The sequence below is a fragment of the Nipponia nippon genome, unplaced genomic scaffold (genome assembly GCF_047370975.1).
Source record: "Nipponia nippon isolate SJK-2023a ecotype South Korea unplaced genomic scaffold, ASM4737097v1 scaffold_16, whole genome shotgun sequence".
In the NCBI taxonomy this organism is placed as follows: domain Eukaryota; kingdom Metazoa; phylum Chordata; class Aves; order Pelecaniformes; family Threskiornithidae; genus Nipponia; species Nipponia nippon.
In genome coordinates, this window is record NW_028262332.1 from 9,796,940 (window position 1) to 9,814,308 (window position 17,369).

General features: G+C 49.8%; 1 protein-coding gene across 3 annotated transcripts in view; it reads right to left on the reverse strand.

Moving 5' to 3' along the window:
- The window catches only part of GPSM1 (G protein signaling modulator 1), an 83,664-nt gene that overhangs the window by 20,881 nt on the left and 45,414 nt on the right, over positions 1 to 17,369 (reverse strand). For 2 of the 3 annotated variants that reach the window (XM_087753275.1, XM_087753273.1), the window contains exons 10-11: positions 11,067 to 11,137; positions 7,295 to 7,474 (exon numbers count right to left, since the gene is read on the reverse strand). In XM_087753275.1, coding sequence (XP_087609401.1) covers positions 7,295 to 7,474; positions 11,067 to 11,137 — 251 coding nt within the window. The remainder of the gene's footprint in view (positions 1 to 7,294; positions 7,475 to 11,066; positions 11,138 to 17,369) is intronic. The other variant, XM_087753276.1, reaches the window with a different exon arrangement.

Genomic DNA, 17,369 nt, shown 5'->3' on the forward strand with positions numbered 1-17,369 from the left:
TTGTGCAGCCCAGCCCCGCGCACCGGAGCTGCCCGCTGGGAAGGGTCGTGCCTGGGTTCAGTCCCCCAGGCACGACACTTGCCTGCAGCAGAGCCTGCAAGGCCCAGCTCTGCCGTGCCTCCCTCTCACTCACACACTCATTGGATAATTACAGAGAAAACCAAGGCAAATCCCAATTTTAGTGCCATTATAAAACAGAGAGGGGGAATTCATTACCTGGCAGCTGTTAATATTTAAGGAAGAAACTGATAATTTACCTCTGAGGCAATGAATGCAGCAGAGGCAGTGCAAGCCAGAAAATGCTATTGCCTCCCCCCACCATCTCTGTGCTGTTATTTTGCAGAGATTTTCTATCTACCCGTTTATTTCCCTGCCTCCCATGCTAGCACCAAAGTCCCAGCGAGGAACAGCGTGTGTCAGGGCTCTGCGTTGCAAAGATCACGAGAGTCTTGGCTCTGGCTCTGCTGTCTCTGCTGCACCTCTAAATTTGGGAGACCATTTTATAAATCTCTCCTGGCTCATGCAGCATCCGTACAACCAGCCCACCTGAGTCAGAGTAGAGGAGCTAAAGAAAAGAAGGGCCCTAGAGCTTAACAAAAAGACATACAGGCATATGGAAAGAAAGGTCAGACAATTTAAGATGACCCTGGGGAGGCAACCAGATCAGTGGCTGCTTCTCCAGAAAGCCCAAATCCCTGGAAGAGCCTCCTGATACCTGTCAGACTTGAGTCCTCCAGAAAGTTTTCCGGCACATCCTGCTTCCAGCTAGGAAATATCTCAGCGCAGCCTCTCTCCCAGGTCTGCGTCTGCCCGAAGCACCACAGAAGGTCCCACAAAGCGAACAGGAAGATAAAGCATTACGAGAATGAGCCGTGGCCGAGTGTTTACCCGCTCAGTTCCAACAGGACTGACACCAGCACCGCAGCCTCCAGGTGTCATAGGAACAGTCTTAAATTTAGCAGCAGCCGCCTTCCCTCTCCCTGACTCTGGCTTCTCTCTTCCTCTCCATCCCCCTTGCTCTCGGATTCTCAGAGCACGCTTACACCAGAAAGCCTGACCCACGATAATGGCATAATTATACCCACGCAGTTAAACAAAACATAAAGGCTGCGGGATAAAGGAGGGTGTGCGTTTGCACTGCCCTTGCAATAGTTGCGGTAGTTTACACATCAATGAGACAAAGAGGCTACCTCATCTTAAAAGAGAGGGAAGATGCACAGACAGCCACCGCAAAGCAGCAAAGACTGCCTGGTGCACCCCCCCCATGTTCAGGCTCCTGAGGGGCTGCAAGGAAATACCAGTTTAATCTTCTCTCAAACAATACAAGACAACGAGGGAAAAGATGCTTTGGGGCCAGAGCACAAGTGTCCGGGAGGAAGCCCTCGCTGCCGTATTTATCCTTGCACCCTGGCATCCATCTGGCCAACTCTGTAGCCCACAGTGAAGTCACAGGGGATGGAGGGGGCACCTGACATCCTAGCGCTGCCTGGACAACACGCGATTCAGCAGGGACAGGCGGGACCTGCCTGCCCGGCTCTGCCACGGATGCCACGCTGCCCTCCAGCTCTGCTCCCTGCCCAGTGGCACCAGGAACTGAACGCTTGTACTTGCAGGCCAGGCAGAGGGTCACCCACGAGCATCTGCTCTGTGCATCGCTCCTGCAACCTGACAATCCCCTAGTAAATCATGACAGAGAAAACCATCAGAAGAGCTCTGGCAACCTGCCTTTGGGGTGGGGAGACATGATCCACAAAATTTTCCCTTCTTTTATGGTTGCTTCTCACTGTAATCATAAAAAAGGTTTTATAAAAACATTTGTCCTAGGGAATGTTTGGCAATGCAGCGTGCTTGCAAATTGTTCAGTGTCTAAATACATCGGCAACCCATCTCTGCAAGTCGTCACTATACTCAAACACAGCTCTTCTTTCTCTTGCCTATAAATGGTCTTTGCTGAGGACAGGGTGGAGGACAGGTTTGAAGAGCGAGGAAGCACTCCCTTGAGCTGATGCACTCCCCTGGCCAGAGGAGAGTCCAGACAAACAGGACCATTTCTAGAGCACCTCTCCCCCAAGGGTCTGATCCTTACCTCCCCTCCATGGTTTTTGTTCCAGCTGGTAGACCTTGACCCAGTAAAGTGTTTTAGCCCTTGAACTCTGGCATGTTGACAGTCCCACTGCCCTCAGAGACTTTAGCTCGGTGCTGACCTTAAACGCAAGGCCCAGAATTGGGGCAGGTCCCCGGCAGTCTTTTCAGGAACGCACAGCCCCTTTCTTCCATGGACCCTCTTCCTTTTTCCACAGTGGTTGCTCTCTGAGAGAGAGGAGTGAGGGACACACAACCTCTGATATTTCTGAAGTGTTAGAAAAATCCCATCCTTCTAGTAACCCTCTAAAATACAGCTGTTACCAAGTCAATCAAGAGCTGGAGCGTTATGACCATCCCCACAGCGGAGCAGAGGGGTTAAATTTATGAGCAAGCCTTTGATGTCTGCAAGCTTCATGTGGTACAAAACCTTCTGCTTTGATGTTACTTTGAAAAGAGAGAAAATTCAGGTGTGCGGTGCACGAGGCCCAGGGAGCACTCGGATCTGGCCACCCGCAACTGCAGGCACAGGGACTGAGCTCTAAGGCGGCTACTTTTGCTCAGGGCTCTGCTGCAACAGAGAGAAAATGACACCAAACGCATCTCACCCTCACCAGCTTCTCCCAGACCAAACCCACCTTTGCTCTGCCTGTGGAGAACCAGGCACTCACAGCCCTGAGTATTCCCATGGGAGCTCCAGAGCTGACCTCAAAGGTGAAGAGGACCCTGCCCTTGCCCGTCCCCCAGACCCAGGCAGTGCTGGTCCCTCTCCTCCTGTCGACACCAGCCATGGCTGGGAAATTCCCCAACTTCACGGGGCCACGGGAGGGGTAAGGAAGCCCGTCTCTCTGCCCCGCCAGTGGCGCGACCCTCCTGCGTGAGCTCTCCATCGGGTGCAACACCAGCATCTTGCACAGCAAAGGCAGGAAGGTCTAAGCCGCATGGAGGGACCTGCTGCAGGCCCTGGCACGCTCTCCTACCTTACGCAGCACCTGGGCCATGGCTTCTCCTATCCATCCCAGCATCCCCACAGCTTTGCCAACAGGCTGAGCCCTTCTCCCAGGGCCCGACAGAACTGCCAGCACGGACAGGCTCCTCTCCATCCCCGAGCTCACTTTGCCTCCCTTCACTTTTCCCTGCCTCCCCTCCCCTCTCCCGCCTCCTCCCATGGGGAGTTTCCCAGCAGCTCAGTAATTAGCATCATCATCACCAATGCTAATAACACCACCCCAGCTCCTGCCATCCAAAGCTCAAACAACTTTACAGCCATCATCACGCCTCTGTAACCTCCCCAGGGTAGGCAGGGAAGCAGCATTACCCCATCACACAGATGGGGAAGAGGGAGGTAAACAAGAGGCAGTCGGTGGCAGAGATGGGCAGCGAACCCGGGAGCTCTGACTCAGGCACCGCACCCGCGGGACCTCCCCGTCCCAGGGAGCTGCCTGCTGCAGGAAGGCCCCTTGGGAAGGAGGTCGGTGGCTGTGTGGACAGCAGGACTTATCCAGAGATTACAGCACTCGGCTTGGGGCCTGGGAGTCCTGGGATGAGTTTTTTCCTGAGCATCCCCGCACAGAGCCTCTGTTCCCCTCTGCAAAACGACCGTGGGAGAGCAGCACGCAGGACTGCGTGCGCAGTCTGTGTTCACGCCTTCTGATGGGACAGCGGGTATTGCGGCATCCAATAAAAGCACCTTAAATCAACCATTAGAGCTCACCTCTAATTAAGGACTTGCTGTTTACTGGTGGATTAAAGAGGACTTTTGCTTTGAGCATTCAGAAAATGAGGAATCTGGTGGGATTCTTGTCTGAACAGCTTGACCAAGGAAAGCTTCTCCCCCATCTTGGGTGGGGTTTGCTACATTTGATTTAAAAATTCTCACATGGATGGGAATTACAGCTTTTCAAAAAAGCCCACCTGCACTCCCATACAACAGACCGATGTGGCCCTGGCAGCCCGCTGACAGACGGGGACAAACACATGAGGCAATGGGTTGTTTCGGTTTTGGCAAGTACCTGCAAGACGACATTGACTTCAAATGTTCTGAGGTCTAGCCTACGCTACAAAGTCAGGCTGGCCTAACTGTCAGCTGGGAGCACCAACACAAAACAAAACTCACCTGAAGTGACCCAGCCTCGTCCACCAGAACACACTGCAGAGACACTCTCCTGGCAAAAGAGCCCTTTCTGGAGGGTATTTCATGTGTGACAAGGCACAGTCTGAAGACAACCAGCTGGTGCAAGCCACATGCTAGCAGGGCTCTGCTGCCTGCGACAGGGGTGATGGACCATTTATTCCTACGCCTGGACAAACAGCACGCGCGCAGCACCGCCAGGCATGGCAGGGACCAGGGCAGAATTTCAAATGACTCCTGAGCCTCTCCAGCTCTGGTTTCTGGGGAGCTCCTGGATTTCTGAGGGTGTTTCAGAAGACTTTAGGGAAGGGGATATAAATGCGCCTGCCTTCACTTTGTGGGTGCACAGGCAGCGGCAAAACCTAGTTGGGGGCCCTGGCCTCCTTGGCAAGGAAGGATGGCAGGATGCCCCACCGAGAGCAATGCTGGGAGGCTTTGGTGGCCCACCTGCATTTTGCCAAGCAAACTTCTCTCTGCCATTCAGAGCATCTGCCTACAAAGACCACAACCCCAATCGTGCTACATAACTCTACATATCTACTGGCCTGAAGAAAATTCCAATAAAACACTTGTCACTGTCATTTTTATGGGATATGGACTATGGTCCATTAGATACCAAATCAGGGGCATTCTTTAAAACATAAGACAGGCAGCCACCCTTCTCCAGCCAAGAGCACTGTGGAGTGCATTGATCTATTTTCTCTTTAGTGTCTACAAGGAAGATGATGTCATTTTTTTCCGCACACTGCTGCTCTGCAGATCCTGTTGAATTCACTCTACGCTGTTTCACTACCATGTGCACCAGGCATGCCTGGGAACTGAACTAAAAACATACCCTCAGGATTCAGCTCCCAAATCCAGAGCAAGTGGAGAGCTAACACGCACACACTGCAAAGCCAGGGCACACAGGGCAGAGGCCCTGGGAGAAGAGCTGGTGAAAGAATCAGACTGCAGCAGTCAGCTAGAGCCTGAGCTGCCCCTCTGCAAGAGCAAACCCTGGGCTTTGCATCCCTCCTGCCTGGTCCCCCATCCCCTGAAGGGTGGGAGGAGCAGCGTGTCCCTCGCCTGCTTGCACACTTCCATCAGAGCCAGGAACCATCATGTAGCCCAGGTACCTGACGGGCACCTCCCGTGACTGGAGTGCAGACGTCTACACTTGCTCTTTCATGGACGTTCACCAAAACCCCATGTGTACTATCACGAGGTCACTGGTGGTTGGCAATGTCCCATGGGGCCTTTTCTTAGACACAGCCTATGTACTCACAGCTACAGTCCTGAGGAATGCTTTTTGCCTTGCTCTTGGATGGAGCATGACTTTTGTTTGGTTTCTGGCTGAACGTCTGAGTTAAAAATACAAGGCTATTTCTGACAGAAGTGGGTTTTTTTCTGCCTTTGTATTGCCTTGGATGCCCTCGTGCTGCTATCTCCTTTCTGGCTCAGATGAGCTTTGTTTTCCTTCTCAATGATCATGTTTGCAGTAGGTGAGCAGTAGGAAATGCTTTTCCTATTAGAACATTTCCACAAGCACTGTTGGGAATGAAGAATGAGCTCAGAGAAGTCTAAAAAAAAACCCAGTTGGTGTAAAGATCCTGTCTCCAGTGGTCAGAGCACTGAAAATCAGGAATGCCTGTGGGCAAAAAGGGATGTGTACATAGGCACACGCACACAGGTACAGCAGGACATGTTCTCCTCATGACCCACAGACCAGAAACAAAGGACTCGGTGCTAGAAATACTTCCAAGCAGCCCCACTTTACAGACAGGCTTCATCCCAAGCTCTGCAGCTCAGACCCTTTCTTAGCCAGCATGAAAATATTTTATTTTGCTTTTCTTAAATACCAAGAAAAAATAGGCCTATCTTTCCTGGCTTGGATTTATTCCATCTGGAATCACTGCATGATCACAGTGAAAGTGTGTTAGAGCCTCAGCATAAAGCAAAAGCCCAAATACTTTCAAGAACCCATACGATCATTAAATCTTTGCTGTTATGCTCCATCTCCTGGCAACAACGAGCCGAGGACTTGGGGCTTCTCACTTGAGATCACCGAGTTCAAATATCTCCAAGCCCCCTCCCACAATCCAGAAACATGCCATTGCTTGTGGGTGTGATTCCTGTCTCCAGGACTGAGAACAAAACCAACACAGCTGCAGGAAACCTCCCCAGCACATTGTATATGCCATGTGTCACAACAAACATCCACACAACCGGAAGATAATGGCTTAGCAAACAGCTCAGTTGTTCAGGCTAAGGACATCAAAAAGGCACATGGAGAACTTTCCAGGACACAGATCCCCACCGCCTTCTGGGGAGCCAAGCACAGACTGAGTGAGCTCTTGAACGCCCAACGCAGGACTTACTGCAGGCCAGTAACCCATAAATCACTGACATCAGGGCCAGTTCCTCTTGCCAGCTGCTGCTCTTTAGGAAGCATGCTCCACCTAACTCCTAGACAATGATTTTCTATCATCTCTGCCTAATGACTGATGAATTCAAAGAGACCACTCTGCACATTGCTACTCTGGAGACCATCCACATGATCAGGAGATGAGAGGGAACAACACCTAAGGTCCCAGATTTGGCAAAGGCAAACAGCATTTTTGGTTGCTCATCAAAAACCTGAAAAGGGCTCTGTTTCTTGAAGGCAACAAGCCCACGCCTCATGAACCCCAGGAGGCTGATCAAGTCAGGCTCCGCACCGCAAGGGCTCCAAATCACTCTGTTCTTCTGGAATTCAAGGCATCACCTCCTGACAGTCCCAAACTCAGGAAAGTTCAGGTCTAAACTCTCACCCCTCAAGAAAAGGTTACCAATACCACCACTAAATACCAAGCTCTCATGAACTAGTTCACGATGGAGGTTACTACCGTTGTTCTGCTTAATGGACAGTGAAGCCGAGGTTCAAAAAGGCAAAATGATTTGCCTACAGTTGCCCAAATAGTCAGCAGCAGAGCTATACGCAGGCTCTGTTTTCCAGCCAACAGGCCACGCTGCCACCCCCATACCAGGTTAGAAATGGGGTAAGAACGAATATGCTATAAGAAACTCCCAGATCAGTACTGGAGGAAAAAACCATCTTCCTACCGACTGTGACACCTGGACTTGGACTTCGCTGGCATCCAGTGGCGATGTACTCGACCCCTGGGACTTTCTCTCTGAACTGGATTGGTGCTCCTGGTATTTCTTTGACCTTGCAGGTAATGACAAGAACTCTTTTCCAGAGATCTTCATGTCTCCCACGTGATGGCTGTCCCCATTCTGGTCCTTGGGAAAGCAAGAAATAGTCATTGCAAAAACTGCCTGTCTCAGGTTTATGTGGAGATCTGTTGGCAAATGTCCACTGAACAGGAGATGCACAGAAGCAAGAAGTTAACGTGGAGTTTAGATAGTGCGAGTTGCCACTCACAATGTGCAGAGCTAAATGAGGACATTTTGCCTGTCTCCGCAATGGGTGATTTTAATGAGCGGAGAGGAAGCATCACCCAAACAACACACAGTAGTCAACTTCTCCATAGGGAGAAGGCACGGAGAAGTAGCATACTCTTAAAAAGTCCAGGTATGGAGGTAGAGACATGGCTGGCTTATTTACAGGCATAGGGAATGATGGATGAAAGGTCCAGAAGCAGTCACTGCTGCTAGCGATCTCTGGCAACTGCACTCATAAAAACCTCTTGCAAACAGAGTGGCAAGCTCATCTTGCTCAGGATACCAAACTCTTGGCACGAGTCCCTCCACTTGCTGTATCTTCACTTCTTCCTAGCGCCCAGCCGTGCTGCAGCCCACACTGACCCATGGATAACGTGACCGTGCCCCAGGGAACATGGCTATGCTAGATGCTCCACAGCATTTCCCACCTCTAGGATTTGGCTCCCAGCACACACAGAGCGTTGCCTGCCTCAGTGTCTCCCACTGGCTTCAGCAAGAAGACAGGCCCTTCCCAATGGTTTCCTAAAAGGCAGATTAACGTGAATGTTGGAGTCCCATTCACCTCTTTTGCCAACCCTCACGCTACCAGAAGCACATGCGGACCGCAGGATAACATGACTAACTACAGCAGCTGGTTACAAGCAGTCCCCTGTTCTCTCACTGCTGTCCTCCTTTGCTCTCTTAAATGCTTCTGCTCAGTGCTCCCATAGACATATAAAATATAGGATTATCACCCCTGCGTAATGCATGGGGAAACTGAGGTCACAGAGATTACACATCTCTTGAATTCTAATTTTTGTCCCTTCTCACTACAGCTCCTCACTTTGCTTTTCCAGGCCCTGCCCTGTGCCTGGCTCCTCCATTCTCACCCCCCTCCTGCAAGACGCACACAACCCTATCCATTCTCTGTCAAAAGACTCAGGTTAATGGCCCTGCCTGTATTATCAGAACAGCCTCATTACTGCTGTCACGCGGATGAGGCCCTCGTACAGAAGCACTAGCAGGACTATTCAGCGTTTAGCTCCAAAGACACTTATTAAGGGCACCAGGCATTTTACATCCAACTGGTGGGAACTGAGTGCCTAAACCTGCTTGATGCTTTGGGCTTCGGTGTTTCCAGGCTGCAAACTGCCTCTTTATCATACATAAAGCACTGAGGGGGCTCCCCAGGGTGTCCTTACTGTGGCAACTACAATGCAGGTGAAAGAAGCTTGAGCACAGCTCAGGAGGTGACCAAAGGGCCCACGAGGTCGGGATTTAAGGGCACGTACACTGAAAAGCCAAGGATACTGAACAGGATCTGAAGTCGCAGCATACCAACAGCGCAGTGGGATGCTGTAGCCAAAGACTTTTCCATTTATTGCAATGCAAACAGGAATAGTGAGAACAAGCAGGGAGAGATCCATTTCCCTAGATGCTATCGATGGGACCAACAGCAGTCAGGCTGGTGTCCGCCTTTTGAAAAGCAGCCACAAAAGTAGATTTCAGAACTGGAAAGAAACTGCCTTACAATGCCTCACTGCCTTAGTTAGAGCCCTCAAACTGTTTAGTTCATGACAAAAAGAACAGATGACTCAATTATGGCACATAAGCACCTGCAGGGTAAAAACCGGCATGTGATAAAGAGATTTTTAGCCTGGTAGAGAGAGGAATAAACAAGAACCAATGGCTGGGAGCTAAAACCAGGGAAGCTCAAAACAAGGAACAAGGCAGAGGTTGGAGAGAGCAGGATGATCGGGGAAGCGGCATTCCCACTATGTGCTGGGGCGTTCAGAGCCGACGCGGGTGCATCCTGGCAGGCACGCTCTGCCCAGACACACCACTCCATGCAGAGGCGTTGGACAAGAGTTCCTGGCCTGTGCGGTACAAGGAGTCCCTGCTGACTTGAAGGCTATCTCTGGCAGAGACAAAGGGCAGAGAGGGTGAGATAACAACGAGAGGGTGCTGGAGAGATCACAGTTCACTCCACTGATTTGTTCTTTACAATCTTATCACCCTCACCATAGCAAGCTTGAAGCAAACAACCCTCTCCCATGACCGTAATCACCTCTCCCTAGGAGCCGCAGCAGGGGAACTGCATCCAGAACACTCTCGCAAGGAGAGGTGGACTCGTACACACTCCACAGGACCACTGCAGGGGGAACAGGACAACTCATGTCTGACTCCACGGTTATGGACTACCCACAGCTCCTATTTAATCCATCCTCCCTGTGAAATCCCTGAAATCCCATAACCCTGCCTGAATTATTGAATGAGGCTCAGCTTTTACAGCAAAGAGTAGGAAATCAACCGCATTAACAGCATTAGCAGCAAATCGCACATCAGCAAAACTCTCCCTACCAGTCCTCTGGGCCATGCTGCTCCGATGAGGATACACAATCGAATGTATCCCCGACATCGGGCATCGCTGTCCCTGCTATCAACACCCCAGAGATAGAGCCACACTGGTTAAAGCAGGTAAGAGCCAAAATGGCCAGTGGGCAGTTGGGAGAATTAATAAAAATACATAAGTGTGTGTAGCATTTACCTCCCAAAGAGAGTTAATCCGGGGAAGAGCTTTTGTTTGGCCCTCCCACTGCTTACTGGGATGTTTAGGCACTCAAATGGTTTTGCAAGCCTGAGGTTGTTTCCCACTGACTGTCCGCACCTACCTGCATCTTAAGCAGGTTTTTTCGCTCTGTGACACTTCTGTAAAAGAGGAAATGCTCCCTAGGACACTCAGGAGAGCCGTGCCTGGAAAGCACTGGATGAATGTAAATTATTTGCGCCGAAGACGTTCCAAAAAGGCAGAGCACGGCTGCCTGCCTGGCCACCTCCTCTGGAAACAGGCATGACTGAGCCCCATGGCAGCACCAGTGCCTGCCGCTGGATTTTCTGAGAAACTTAAATGATCCCTGTAGGTGGAAAGGCTCAGTACCTCCCAGCTGACTGTAGAAACAGCCTTTGCCCTGGGGAGACTGAGAAAACGCTGATCTGCTTGGATCTGACATTTCCAGCAGCGAACCAGAGCAGAGGCAATCCTTAGAGCCCCTTGGAACAAAGCCCTCAGCCTCCTGCAACGCACCATCTCCTGCTTCTGACCTCTCCTTCCCTACTTGTGCTGAATGCAGCACTCCGCCGGGCTAATAAGGCATTGAGATTTGCCACCAGCCACTACAGGGGCTAAAATGCTAATGATTATCCTCTCAATAAAGGGCTGTTTTTTCAAAAAAAGCATAGAAGTGGCTTTTTCAGCTTTCAGTTGTTAAGTGCCTTTTTAGCTAGACCAGCTGTTCCTCTCCTCCAAGCTCTCTAGAAACCCTCTTTGGTTAATCCCATTGACTCCAATGATATCTGCTAATTGCATGCTTCCCTGCAAATGAAGCCAGTCAACAAGCCATTACGGATTCCTACTGATACTTAATCTTTGAGGCCAGACATCTTTGCTTACCTTTTCAGAAGGGAACTTCAGGAGGTCTAAGCTGTCCATGCTGTTCCTTTGGAGTCTCTTTGGCCTGGCTCCTGCAAAACAACGCACTCTCGCATCAGGAGGGTGTCACTCACCGACAGCACTAATGTCACACAGATAAAATTCAAACCAGGGCAGACCCTCCACTCCAGTTAACTACAAAGTCAAAAGGACGAGATGCTGCAGCTGTGCTGTCCTTGAGATTCAAAGGTGTTTTTTTCCTCTGCTGTTTTGGGTCTTTTTCAAAACACTATCACCGCACAGTCAGCAACAGCTAGGGCTGCGTGAAGGTTTTGCTATCGAACCAGTGGCTGGGTCACGCTACAACCCTGATCTCCAATGAGGTCTCTGGAATTCAACCCCACTCCAAACAACAAAAGTCAGGGGGCTGACATTGAGAAAAATCATAACAAAAATATAGTCTAATAAATACATGGATTTGTTGCTTTATCTTCATGTTTTTAACTTAAAGAATGTATCTGGGATGCAGCTTTGAGCTTTTCTCTACAGTCACAGGAGCTGGAAAACTAAGTGAGAGCGCAAATATTTTCTAACTATCATAGGCCCAGCTTTAAAGGGAACAAAACCTTGCCCTGAAGCTGACAGAGAAATCAGAAAATTTGACAGCATTCATTATATTTCTTTGAGATTTCATAAAATTCATTTTAATGTAGTATTCTAGCAATAACAGAGTGGGTGAAACACAGTTCAGCTCTGACTCCTGCTTTCCAAACTCTTTTTACCTCCACGTCTCCCTCCAACCTGCTTCCAGCTGCTATTGCCTTGCTCACTAACACAGCCAGGATTTACAAAATGGCCCTGGGATGCCTTCCACCACATCTGGGAAAACTTCTGCCCTTCCGCCTTCCTGCTCCCCTTTTCTGATCGTTCCTGAAGGTTCAGTTTAGCTGAGCACCACGTGACGTCCCACACCAGCAACACCAAACAGGGCAGAAAGGAAAGCTTTGGACCCAAGGTCCCATGACAACTTCCAAGCTTCAGGGGAAATCCTGGGGGAGGGCGAATGAACGCATGTGAATTGAAACCCATCCCCATGCTGAGCCCTGAGAACGGAAACCACTGAGCTTTGTGTGGTTCCTGCAACAGCAAACTCACCAAACCTAAAGATTCCCCAGTTTCCCACCACCACCCAACAGCACCCTTGCTTATGTTACAGCAGCCCCACGGATCCTGTTCAAACGCAGGGTGCCACTGAGCTGCTCACTAGACAAACTTAACGAGAGAGAAGGCACAAAATTAATAAACCAATTCAAGACCGACTGTAAGCAGAACATGGTGATTAAATGGAAAAAGCCACCAGGTAGCAGGGATTCCTGCACGAACACACATCCAGATCAGCCAGGGCTCTAGATGCGACCACAGCTGTATCTGAGCTACGGCAACTCCAAAGACACCGCTGTGTGAACTTTGAGAAGTTCAACCTTGCTCAGCTTCATGAGATACAAAGAGAAGCTCAGGTCAGCTGGGACTTCACTAAAGGTCATGCAGATAAATGACACATTACTTATAAATGACCTAAAGCTACTTTCACTGCCCCTCGCTGCTTCTTCACTACCCTGAAATGATGTACTTCTTGCAGCCATAAAGATTCAAATAGGCAAAATGTTTCTGCGTGTTTCTGTATCTCCACTCCAAAAAGCCATTAGCATCAGCTTCGTTTTAAGGTGACTTCACTACTAGGCTTTGAATTCAGAAGGGACTGACAGCAGGGCTAGTGAATAGGTGCAGAACAGATATTAACGTGAATGCACCATAAAGCCAGAGAGCAAGGAAAACGTGTAATGATACGCAGTCGCCATTCCTACCGAATTCTACCGCCCTCCGCACTGCAAAGCCAGTTGCTCGCTTGGCAGCAGCTCAGTAACAACAGGATTTGATCCCGGAAGGTCAGCAATTGCTGCTGACGCTGGCAGGGGTTCAGACACGGGACTGCCCTTCCTTTGGAGCTGGCAGGAAAAAAGGACTTTGCTGCCCTCAACAAAGCAGGCAGAACTCTTGATTTTACCGTTTTTATTCCAGTCTTTGCTTACGTTTACTAATATATTTGATCAAAGGTATCTTATACTTGCTAACGTATCTTAAGCACCTCCTGTAAGCAGGACGGGAAAGGCTCGTACTGTTGGATACCAACCAAACAATATGGTTATTTGGTAGCTGAACACGTCTATTATTATGGGCTGGATGTGCACTCAGCCATGAAGACAGATGAAACCATCAAGCCCAAGCCCTCTCCCACCATAAAATGGAGTCAGCTGCACCCACTCTCGGTGGCGCAACCCCTGCCAGAGAGACCAGTTCACGCTGTACAGGACTCCCATACGCTAAACACTGCCCAAGCTTAAGCTCCTCGGGGGCATCAGTGATACCACTTTCCAGCTGGGAGGACCCAGAGCTGAGGTCCTGTACCAACTCAGTAGGAGACACAAGACACCCCACACCCAGCTCCCATCACTCCACCACGCTCCCACCAGCAACCTGTGGGTATCGGCACGGAGCGGCAGGGCTGCCACCGGCCCCAGGCGTCCTCCCACGCTGCCAAACGAGCGAAGGGATTTTGGCTGCTGCCACGTCAGGCAGGCAGGAGCTCAGCGAGGGGAAGGCAGCAGCGCGTTCTGCCCCGTGGCTCCCAGTCACGCGCGATGATATTCCGGACATTGCTATAGCTGCTCGTGGCTCTCAGTTCCCTCAGAATTACCTACGGTTGTATGTGTGGAGCAGCAAGGTGGGTCTGGCATAAAAGACACCTACAAACACTTAATCAGATGGTACGTTTGGGTTTCAAAGCAATGCCCAAGAGGTGAGGCCAGCATCTGGAAGCGAGCGTGCGTCACAGCGGCTTTTAACGGCCACTTCCAGGAAAGCAAGAAAGAAGCAAAGTGTGTCTGATTAGATAAACACGCATCATTTCCAACAGTCTAAAGAGTCGTTAATTATACACCTCCGTCCTCAGGTGCTTTTGTACGTTTGCAATAGCATTATACTGCTGGCCAGAAACCATTAATCTCTGATCTGAGAAAACCTGCCTTCCCCTTTGTTAATTTAATATACATAGTCAGCTGAGACTACCCCAGCAATTAGGGCACGCAGAACAATTTGTCTTTTTCAGTTGTTTTGATGCTGGCGTTCCTCTGTTACCATGTGGATTTCACATTCAGTTGAGCTAAGAGAGACAGAAGTTAAGAGTTACAAACTCTGCTTCAGAGCCATCCAACTCAGCTATTTTCTTCCAGAAAAAAACATGACCAATCCTGGGGCCAAACACTGGTCTCGCAAAAGCCCACGGTTCTGCCATCCCCACTCACTGGGAGCTGTCCCGCAGGTGGAGCAAGCAGTGCCATTAAAAGGAACAGCTAAAAAAATTAAGCAGCTACCTATCACTCAGGACTATCATAAACTGGATCGACGCAGGCAGCAATTCCCACCGCGCTTCCAGGAGCTTCTCCCCTTTACTCCACGGCAGACACCAGACACGCTCGGTAGCCTGCACGTACTCATCTTCCAGGAGAGCAGAGAGATTTCCATACTCACAAGCACCCCACGACAGAATGAGTCCCGTTAACTTTCTGTCTCCGACCAGGACATTCCCTCAGATGGCTCCAGATGTAACTTTCAGCCTCTTCCGAGTTATTTTTCCCAGAAATACCTGCAGCACCACCTAATATTCAGCAAAAGTTCAACTCTGCCTCTTTCTCCCCAGTGCCGATCAACAGCGGCAGCAGCAGCTGTAGAGGCAAAGGATTGAGCAGCTGAAAACCTTGGTCTGTTCCTCTGGAAGGTTTTTTCCTCTCTCCCCAGTATTTATTGGCGTGTTTACCAAGCCTACTGCAGAGTAACGGAAAACCTCAGGGGCATTTCTAAATGCTCTCTCTGTCTTTAAGGTTTACTGAGGTCTCTAATAGAGCAAGTTGAAACCTTCTTGTGAACATCAGCTGAGCAACGCTACTGACTGGCCGTATTCATGCCTTGTTTTCCTCGAGCTCCTCGGATGTTGTCCTTTTCAGTGCTCAGGCTCAGGGTTGTTGTTTCATTTTTAAATATTTTTTTCAAAATCTCTTCCCCCCCCCATGATCTCAACGTCACCATGAACCAAGCGGGTTTTTTTTTACATTTTGATTTTGCAATTTCGTTCCTGAGGTGAGTTTAACAGTTTTCACATTCCTGTATTTTAAAACTTGATGAAGCAGTCCCCCCCCTTCCCAGAAGGGAGCAACAAACTCCAGGGAGGGGGAACTTGCTGCAACAGAGCAGAGGGGGATGCTTATGTGCTTGCTCGCGTGCATATGAGACATCTTTGCTTCCTCCAGCTCCTTCATATCCCCCATCTCACAAATACTCCTTATTCTTCTGTCGTTGGGACACTAACCCAACATATCCATGTCAGATACCCATCTTTGTCCTCTGTCTCACATCCCCACCCTGCAGACATGGTGACGGTCCCTCCGCACTTCCTTATGCTACCTGGGATGACATGGATAGAGGAACCTTTATCTACAACCTCCTCTTCGCAGCCAGAAGTTTGGCAGGGCATGCTCCCTACTTTCCTTGGGCTTTTTAAGCCAATCAGTGTAGAGCAACACTGCGCCCTGCATGTCTGATGGAGAGCCGAAACCAGAGAGCTGACATGGTGCGTGCAGCGAGCACAGCATCTTCCCCCCCATTCTTCTCCTGCCCCCTTGGTATCTGTCACCAGCTCCATACTGCCCAGAAGGGCAGGATCAGTACGGTCTCCAGAGGGAAGGACCCTATTCCTGTGCCACAGGCAGGCCCTCCAACAGGCGAGTCCTCAGTTTTCAGGGTGCAAGTAGAGGAGAAACGCTCACATAGCAAAAATTCTCCAGCACTACCTTGCTACAAAGTGAGATGTAGCCAGAGAAAACACACGGAGGTGTTTTATCATAGGATGGTGATGGGATCACCCCATGTAAATTTGCAAAGCTGGGTAGACAGTGTGGGCAGAGTTTTGCTCCTCTATGGACAGTCTCCATATCCAGCTGGCGCTCCTGAGATTTCAGAGTTGATAAGATCGAGCAGAACATGCGTAGCAGCGACTCAGGGAGCCCTGCCAGGAGCTCTCATCAAGCTGACATGTGCTTTGATAACTCCTAGGCTCTCCCCCATCTCCAGCAGCTTGGAGAGCTGCCTACTCCATCCCCTGCTCGAGACGAAGCAAACCCCCCCCGACGCAGATCGAGCAACAGTTCTATTTGCAGGCTGGGAACACGCTGTATCCCTCCGGGGTGGCTGTACCAGAGGAAGCAGAATTAAACCTGACAGTGGACTCCACAGAAGACCAAGAGGGAAAGGTTGTACGGCCACCATCATCCCCCTCTGCCTCCAGCCCTCCCAGCTGAGCCGCACGCACAGCTCAGCGGCAGCGGTTGCCCCACGGAGCAAAAGCTTTGCACCACAAAGAACACGACAGAGCTTAGCATAAGCACTTTCTGTATTTTCATGAAAAGGTCATTTCTCTCTGTACCTGTATTAACTGAGATACTGACTTGTTTTTTTGGGCGAGTTTTTCCAGCCCAGGACAGTGCCTCCCCACATTTGTACAGACCCCAGCACTTCAGAACCTTGATTTTGGCAGACAACTCTAAATATTGCTCAACATGATGAAGTTAGACCAGCCAGGCAGTTGTTCAGGGTGGAAGTTCAGTCTGTAAACCCTACCAAGCTCAGAAGTGACAGTGGAGATACGGTCCAGCAATCCAAATGCACACAGAGCATCTCAAATCATACGCTGCTGACATCTAATCAGGAAAGCTCTGTCAAGCTAGTGCTCCATTATTACTGCAAGCTCTTCAAAGAGGAAAAGAAAAAAAAAAAAACAATACAACAGCAAGAAAAGAAAGAGGGGAAAGAAAAAAAAAAAAAAGCAGCCTCCAGTGGGACAAGCATCTCATTTAAGGCTTTAATTAGTCTTCAAACACATAATGGGTTCTGGCACTATAAATCCAATTGACCTCTATTATTGCCAGCACTTGCATGATAAATGCTGGCATTTCTTTTCCCAGTTGTTACTGGGATAGAACAATACTTCCCTCTATTTAGAGAAAGCAAATAATATCAGTTATTTATGATGACTGCACCATAAAATACTGGCACCAAGCTGTGGCATGTCGATCCATGGGAAGGGCCATCTGCTTAGCCCCCATCCCTTAGACAGGAAAGGACCAGGGAAATCCTGACAGCTCTGGCCCCTTCTGTGTCTGAGGATAGGGCTAGCTGGGCAAACCAACCTTGTTCTCCCCATCAGTTATCCGA